The 8,801-nt window shown below is 48.6% G+C and overlaps 1 protein-coding gene across 1 annotated transcript in view; it reads right to left on the bottom strand.

Moving 5' to 3' along the window:
• The window catches only part of trrap (transformation/transcription domain-associated protein), a 96,172-nt gene that overhangs the window by 29,455 nt on the left and 57,916 nt on the right, over positions 1 to 8,801 (bottom strand). Inside the window, exons 52-56 of the mRNA XM_076298803.1 lie at positions 7,080 to 7,199; positions 3,987 to 4,274; positions 2,744 to 2,881; positions 1,933 to 2,045; positions 836 to 971 (exon numbers count right to left, since the gene is read on the bottom strand). Coding sequence (XP_076154918.1) covers positions 836 to 971; positions 1,933 to 2,045; positions 2,744 to 2,881; positions 3,987 to 4,274; positions 7,080 to 7,199 — 795 coding nt within the window. The remainder of the gene's footprint in view (positions 1 to 835; positions 972 to 1,932; positions 2,046 to 2,743; positions 2,882 to 3,986; positions 4,275 to 7,079; positions 7,200 to 8,801) is intronic.

The raw sequence follows: 8,801 nt of genomic DNA, 5'->3' as shown, positions 1-8,801 counted from the left end.
TCAGCTCAACTTTCTACACAGCAAAGAGGTGTGTGTGTGTGTGACAGAGTGAGAGTTAAAATAAGAGAAACAGAGGGACAGTATGACACTGAGTGAGTGTGGAAGTGTGCATGTGTGTATATATATATATGAATGTTTAACTGTGCATATATGAGTGTGTACAAGTGTGTGTATATGAGTGTGTAATCATGCTTACAGGAGGTGTCCAAGTCTAACTAATAGTACATGCGATGTCAGGGAGCAGCTGGTCTAAGTCGGAGTGTACACACAGGGACGCCACTCCAGCATTAGTCTTAAGGAAGGGGACAATGACACACGGCTGACCTTTTCAGGTGACCCGCAGGACACGCTGCACTAATGGACGTGCGGCTCCTTGTCACGCTCGTGGAGTAATGGCATTTCATTAGGGACCAGGTGTGGTGGTGAGGTGAAGCACGGGTGGGCCAGAAAGATGGCCTTTGCCACCATCAAGTTGCATGATGGGATATGCTCATCAGCGACTAACTGGAGTCTGGACCGATCCATGTTGGCATGTTCTGTTTGATGCCCGTGTGGTGTGCCAGGTGTCTCATTGGACCGTGCTGGAGGCATCGCTGGCGTATTTGTGCCAGAGCTGCATGCTGCGCAAACTGGCACCGTACGTACGCGGTGATCTGAACAATGAGCTACTCGATTGGCAAACAAACAAACAAAACACTGAGACAAACAAAAACACATTTAGTCACTCCCTTTCCATCTGTCCCTAGCATTCCAGGGAGTCCCTGTGTCCACTCGGTCAGTGCTGAAGGAGCCGCTGGACATGGTGGTGGGGGGGGGGGGGGGGGGGGGGCCTTACCTGGGCCAGGGCCTCCTTCATGGCGGTCCAGTTGGAGACCCTCCAGGCACACTCCAGCACCAGGTAGGGGTTGGTGTGGCCCTTGGACTGGCCGTACTCCGTCAGCGGCTCCCACTGGTTCAGCTCCTTGGAGCACCTGGAGCAAAGGGGGGGAGAAGACGCAAGGCCAGTGAGTGGACACACAAAACGGCAGCCAAGAGCTTCTGAATAGGCTCACACACATACACACAGGTGATATATACACACACACACACACACACACACACAGACACAGGTGATGTACACACACACACACACACACACACACACACACACACACGATATAAATGTCACTGATGAAAAGCTGTGCTTTCAATGCCCTTTCGACTATGCAGCGTTCCGGACTCCATCCTGCGCCCGTTTGGGAGGAATCTGCTGAGTTCGACTCGGACTGCGCACAGGAAATAAGGTCAACAAAAAAAAAGGAAAGAAAAAAGAAAAAGGACAAAAAAAAACAACAACAACATGGAAATGCAATGTGGTTGCGTCCGCCATCACTTCATAAAACAAAACCCCAGTGCGCACTAGATGAGATTCACTCCAAGCGAACAGTAATGCATTTGTTGCCCGCAGTAATGAAATGCCAGTGGGCCAGGACAGATTGCACATTTGGGAGCTACTTTCGCCGGCCACATCTAGACAGCGTCACGTTCTTGAAAGGTTGGTGAAATGCTACTCCTGACGCCATTTTTCTTCGGCGACAACATCTGCGCTAAATAAGCTCAACCCCGAATAACAACTAACCATATTATGTCCGCACATGGTCTGACTTGGTCAGCTTACCATGATAATGGAGCTAATTCATGTGGCCAATTAAAAATTTGATTTATTAATTGAAAAAAAAAAATAATATCATTTTTTGATGAGCTTTCCTGCTAGTGATGGAAATGAGGTGAATCATGCCCTGATGCGGATGTGGCTGACATTAACATTAGCCCCAGGCATGGGGCCGTTTAATCAAGAGAACAGACAATTTCACGTGTGTGTGTGTGTGTGTGTGTGTGTGTGTGTGTGTGTGTGTGTGTGTGTGTGTGTGTGTGTGTGTGTACACTGCTCACCGGATCCAGTGGTCCTCCCACAGCTGGTACTCGGGGAAGATGGCGGGGGAGATGTTGCTCCTTTCGTGTTCCTTCCGCGCTTTCTCCATGGCCTTCTCATAACTCTCCTGGGCCTGCACACACACACACACACACACACACACACACACACTCATCAAACAAATCCATAATACCTACCTACGTACGTACTGTATGCGCATAAGCAGAGAGGCATCTGAGTGGTTGAGCTGGGGAGCTCATCATGATCTTCCACCTGATTCTGGATCAGTAGAGTATCCCGATTGATCCGAAGTATAAAATCGACAACCTACATGTATGTCTTTGTCCTTATGTGTTTAGTGTGTCTTTTTGAGCATTTGTGTGGTGTGTGCGTGTGTTCTTGTACCTATGGGGGTCTGTCTGTGAGGGAGTGTAAAGCCTCTGGGTTTACTTGGCTCTGCTGGAGGTTTTTATTTGGAGACTCTTCCCATGGGGGCACCGAGACGGCTGTCAACAGCTCGAGCCAGGCTTGCTTTGAGTAGTGACTTCTGGGAGAGGTAGTTTTTTCCCCCCTCCCTAAATGAGGAGCACTCTGCTGTGCAAGAAGAACCTTACTTTCTCGCTGCTGCCAGCAACAGATTGATTTATGTCTGTGCCTGCCCACGTCTGCTTGTATAATGTATGCAAATAGGCATCTGTGCGTACATGTATGTGTTTGAGGGTGTGTGTGTGTGTGTATATGTGTGTGTGTATGTACAGTATATGTGTGTGTGTGTGTGTGTGTGTGTGTGTGTGTGTGTGTGTGTGTGTGTGTGTGTGTCCATGTGCTGACCTGCTCGTAGAAGCCGTGCTGCTCGTAGGCGATGGCCGTGCTCGTCTCGGGGAACTTGCAGCGCTTCTGCCACAGCCCCGCCCACATGTCCTCCTCCTGCAGCAGTGAGTAGAGCTCCGCCAGGGAGTCCAGGATCTCCTGCAGGACAGACACACACACACACACACACACACACACACACACACACACACACACAGTTAACCAAAGACATTTACACAAATATACACACAAACCAATATGAACACATCTCATGGCTACAGTCCCAGACACACACACAGACGTAAAACAGGCATTTCCACAAACATACACAGCCACAACCTCATCCACCGCATACCAATGGGCCGAACACAGAAACATAGACACAGACCTTTCTTGAGGCATATGACCTGCCTTTAAATATATATACACACACACACACACACACACAGACACACAGACTGAGTTTATTTGAGCTGCCCACACCACTGTGCCTGAGTGAGACATACACACACACGAGGAGCGACGTCAGTAAAATATAGGCTCGGGGCCATTTCCATATTCTACAGACCGGCTGCTCCCAGGTCACCATAAGGAGACCGAGTGAAGGAAGAGGGAGACAGACAGAGGAGAGCCGTACTGATCCAGCTCCAGCTCCAGAGAGGCTGCAGGGAGTCCGCCTCCGAGCACTATTTAGCAGGCACTAGGACCAGTGGGGGCCCCGGCTCAGAAACAGATGGAGACGGTAAACAAGGGGAGAGGGGCTCGTGAAGACAAGAGGACCCGTTTACGATGACGGTGCTCGGGCATCAGATCGTGCTCTGAATGCTTAATGTGTCTGCCTGCAATCTGTATTGCGTATGGATATGTGTATGTGGTTATGCATGTGTGTTTAGGTATGTGTGTATGCATGCTTTGATTCTGTCATTGTTCTTTCATGTACAGTATCTGTGTCTATGCCATGGGGCCTTGAGTGTGGGGCCAGGAGTCCCTTGATGTTTGAGCATGTGTAATATTTTGACCTGTGTGTATGCTTGTTAAGATTCACTCTTCATCTCTGTGTGTTTCTGTATATATATATATGATTCACTCACGACACTGTGCCTTTTTCTTTCCCTCTATGAATGTGCGTGCCTGTGTTTGTTTACTTTTCCCCCATCTTACGTCCATTTCTGTGTGTGTGTGATTTGTTCACTAAACTCTGCACCTTTCTAGTGTGTGTGTGTGTGTGTGTGTGTGTGTGTGTGTGTGTGTGTGTGCCCTGTACCTGCTGCGGCGGCGTGATGCTCTCCTGCTCGTAGAACTCGGTGCTCTGTTTGGGCTTGATGTGCAGGCTGAGGCCTTTGTCGAAGGCCTGGGTCTCCAGCATGAGCGTGGAGCGCAGCCACAGGTTGTGCGTCTTGCCCAGGTACTTGAGCACGCAGGGCCGGATGGGGATGGGCGGCACGCACTGCGACATGGCCTCCACGAAGCAGTTAAGCGCGCTCGGCTGGCAGTCCCGCTGCGCCTGGTGGCTGCCACTGCACAGGAACGGGCCTATCTCGCCACTCAGCGCCTGCCGGGGTCAGGTCAGAGGTCAAAGGTCAATAACAAACAAAACAAAAAAACATACAAATAAGCACTCCTCAAATAAAATCATTGGCCAATAGCAAACAAGAGGATTATGACTACTGAATATTGCCAGTGAGTTATAATAGTTAGAGATTTCAGACTTTGCTTCCCAAAAAGAGTTTCAGATCAACATTATCTTCTTTTAGTTTAAAGGCCATTTCCGATGCTTAAGGGTGGTTTGGTTCTCATTAAAGGCTCCTTTGGAATTTTGAAGTTCAAAACGCAATTAAACCAGCCTCCGGTGTTTACACTTTTAGCCTGAATGTTTTCGTCAAAGTCTGCAGCTTACTCATTATGCAATTTTTCAGGGCCTCCCTAATGAATCAAAAATGAATGCTCAAGTTTACACAGGAATGGTGTTGGTTGTGGTTCTAAAAAACAAATAGCTTATTTTCACAATTAATGGCTTTTAACCAGTGGAATTCATAAACAGACCACAATTTCATGTATTTCAAGTATTTCATCCATTTACGTTTAAAGGAAACAAAAGGGAGTTAGCCATTCTCCCACATCAACTACTCAATAGCCGGGACAAAAAACAGCGCTCCGGTCACAAAAAAATGCTTGATATGCTGGAGATGATGAGGTGTTGTTCTGCTCAAACAGACACTCACTCACACACACACACACAAACACACACACACACACACACACGGTGGGGAGTGTTTCAAAAAATCCTGTGGGGCATTACCACTGAAAGAGCAGGCAGCCAGCTTTTTTGCCCATTTAAAATTACAGGTCCATTCACAGTTCACTGAGCACCACAATGACTATTCCGAACAGTGTGTTTAACATTCTATGTCTGCATATACATGCCTCTATAGGTGCCAGCGCCTGCCAAAAATAAAATGAGTGAGAGCTAAAGTTCAATGATGTTTTTGTTAAACCTCTTCTAGGGTTTGGCGGCTTTCTGAACATGCACTGCAATCTCGTTAATGACTTCGCTGCTTAGTTTCAACAAAAACACGTTTCAAATCATTTAGTGGAAAGCTCTCGGGATGTTGTGTGTGTGTGTGTGTGTGTGTGTGAGGGGGGGGATAGTTCATCATGATTTCTTGGTACAGCAGGTCCTAGGACACTTGAGAGAGCGTTGCTGCTACACGGGAGGGTGACAGTGTGCGCTACACATGTGCCTGAGCATGCCCTGCATGAGAATAAGAGGCTCACTTTGGCCTAACCTCCAAACTACATCTCTCCACTCGCACACATGACACGGGGGGGCTGGGGCCGCCAAAGCTCCTAATTAACAGAGCCGTCCAGCATTATGATTAGATGGCATATTCATTAGGTTAAATGCTACGCGTCTTCCTGGCCCTGTTCCTGTTGCCACAGTAACAAAACAAAAAAAAGTATAAATAAATTATACATAAAAATAAACACATTTTTTTCAAAAAAAAAAACTGAATAAGAAAAAAATGAATATGCCACTTTGATGCAGATCTTTGTGACTGGAACGCGTTTTAAAGAACTTCTGCAGGCATCTCTTCAAATCAGGAGTCTTAAACAGGCCTCTTAATACAGGCGACATCTGGTCCATTAAACTTCCTCCCGACTTTGCATAAATGAAGGAGATTTCTCCTCATTACGCCGCCCGCCGAGTCGGGAGCACAGGGGGAGCGCATTGCAAGTGGCCCACCATGTGTGTGTATGCCCTGTGTGTGTGTGTGTGTGTGCGTGTGTGCGTGCGTGCGCATGTGTGTGTATGTGTATGCCCTGTGTGTGTGTGTGTGTGTAGGGGGAGGAGGGGTGGAAAGGTCGGCCAGTCGGCCCCCCTGGAGGCAGTGCTGCTGAGCTGAGACTGCTTCAGGACACCGAGACTGAGAAGGGCTCAGCAGGCTGGCTGTGGTGGTGTTTGAGGAGGAGGAGGAGGAGGAGGAGGAGGAAGAGGAAGAGGAAGACCACTGAGCGCTGCCCTCTGACCGCTAACGGGGGCTCTGGGCGCGTGGGTGTGACGCCAGGGGGCCAGCCCGGTCCGACAGCTCGGTGCGAGGGAGAGCAACCTCTGCACAAGACCTGCATATATCTGGAGCTTATTTCTCAGTGCGCAAAAGAGACGAATGGAAAAACACACACACACACACACACACACACACACACACACACACACACACACACACACACACACACACACACACACACACACACACACACACACACACACACACTTCTGTTTCTCCACATGCAAATGAGGATGAAATGGAAATAAATAGAAAAACACACGCGAGCGTTTACGTTGAAAAATTACCACCACAAATAGAACAAGAACCTTGTGGAAATCGCAAGGCTAAAACATCTTTGCATTAACATTGTAATGCTTGCAGTTCATTTTCTCCAAAAAAAAAGTTGCATATTTTGCAGTCCTCTACAGTTGATTAATGAGGCTCTGAGTTAGAGGGCAAATAGAGCATGCGTGAAGGGTTTTTTGTTTGTGTGTGTCTGGTGCATAAGTGAGTATGTATGTGTAGTGTGTGTGTGAGTGTTTAATGTAATCATTTTATATATGTATCTCCTCCTGACTGTGTGCAAATTTGCAGTTAGAAGTGCAAATCCACACTTTTCTGTATGGTCGGGGCTTGCTCGCAAACATAGTTGCTATAGTGCTGAAAAGTTGAAAACAGGTGCATTATAGTCTGATGGAATAAAGCTGGATCTGAGTGGTGTGTGTGTGTGTGTGTGTGTGTGTGTGTGTGTGTGTGTGTGTGTGTGTGTGTGTGTGTGTGTGTGTGCGTTATGAGAACACGGTACTCACGTGTTGCTGCCGGTCAGACAGGATCTTCCAGAGGCGGGGGAACAGCTGCACCCAGCTCCTCTCGGCCAGCGGCGTGGAGATGTGACACAGCTGCACCAGCGCGTTGAGCAGCGCCCCAGTCTGCCAATCACAACACACACTCAGTCCCAGCCCACCAATCAAACAAGCTTTTCCCCCAAAAAAACACCCTTCTCCCCAACACCCATCACCCCCACCACCCCCCCCCCCCCTCCACCTCCTGCCAGCCTTCATTTAGCGAGCCCCTAACTAATGCCGGCAGATCTGAGTGTATCGACCAGGGTGGAGTGGTGCACGCCAAAAAGAGGGGGAAGTGCGTCTAATCAGTATGATTCAGGGGTGCCTCCGAGACCTCGATCGATGGATGAGGCCGCGTTAAAAGCAGCGCTGCCTAAATGGGCGGCATCAATCAGTCGGAATTGCAGAGTTCCACACGCGCTGGCTCTAAAAAACAAGTGCTGGCAAAGGCCCACTCGTAATGCAACGCGCAATCGGATACGCACTCGGGGCCAAATTGTAGACGAAAAGCTAAACACTGAAATGTAGGAATGCAGTGGAACACACACACACAGTATACACACAGTACACACACACACACACACACAGTTGATGGCAGAACAGAGAACATCCCTGCATTTGAAACACTGAGGCAACACATGCAGAGTGTGTATGGAAAGTGAAGAAATAATCCATCACAAGACATCTCCAAACCTCAAACCATCAGAGACCAAGGGCCAAAATCTGGACTAGACTAAGAGTCAATGTCCACCTTTGTTTGGGAAGATGGATGCAGGTATCTACAGAAACTAGCACTAGCACAAGTCTTATCTCGACACTATGTGTCCAGCAATAAGCGTCAAGTAATGGCAATGTTGAAAAGTCGATCTCCCCTGGTCATTCTCATCACCTTCACCATAACCAGGTAGGAGGCTGATACAGGGTCAGATCAATTAAACATGAGCTGGGGCTGGTCAACTGGGGTGGGTTGCAGGGGTCAGCAGGTGACGCAGCGAGGGGTGTGTGCCATGTCCTCTGACAGTCTTTACATCAGGGTGCTAGACTCAGGGTCAGAGTGAGAAGGGTGAGGGTAGGGGTCCAAGCACCGAGCCCATCATCATTTATCCAACGGTGTGAATATCAAACAGCGCAGAGGCCGGCCATTAAACTCTAATCAATGCAGAGTTTGACCTTGAAAGGAACGGGGCGCAGTTCAGATCAAAAGCAACGCTAACGGGAGAACATTCCGGTCAACGCCCCCAGGAGAGGATGGACGGAACGAGCCAAGGAATAAATTGCCGCCGCCCCCCCCCCAGTTGAGAATCTGAATTGCAGAGTGGTATTATACTCGGAGGTTAAAAGTACAACATGTGTACACAAACACACCCCATACTCTTAAGAACCCAGGAATGCAGAGTAGTATTCATTTTCAGTGGTTAACATTACCATCTATTTGTTGACAAATCCATCTCTACTCACTCTAATCTGCAGACTGCCACTCCCCCCCCCCCCCTCTTTCTGCATTTGCGATGGCCAATTCGAGCGCTAACTGGGTATAGCTAAAGATCAACATTACGACTCAGAGTGCTAACACACACCAAGACCCCTGGCAGTTGGGTTAGCCCCTTGAGCCGTGGATCTGCCCAAGGTTTCTTCCTTGGTAAGGGAGTTTTTCCTTGCCCCTGTTGCTCTTGGGTGCTCCTTGTT

This window comes from Alosa pseudoharengus, unplaced genomic scaffold (assembly GCF_046254945.1).
Source record: "Alosa pseudoharengus isolate Yale_2024_CS ecotype anadromous, Long Island Sound unplaced genomic scaffold, YU_APseudo_1.1 YU_APseudo_1.1_scf_21, whole genome shotgun sequence".
Taxonomy (NCBI): Eukaryota; Metazoa; Chordata; class Actinopteri; order Clupeiformes; family Clupeidae; genus Alosa; species Alosa pseudoharengus.
This window is presented reverse-complemented; position numbering and strand designations above follow the sequence as displayed.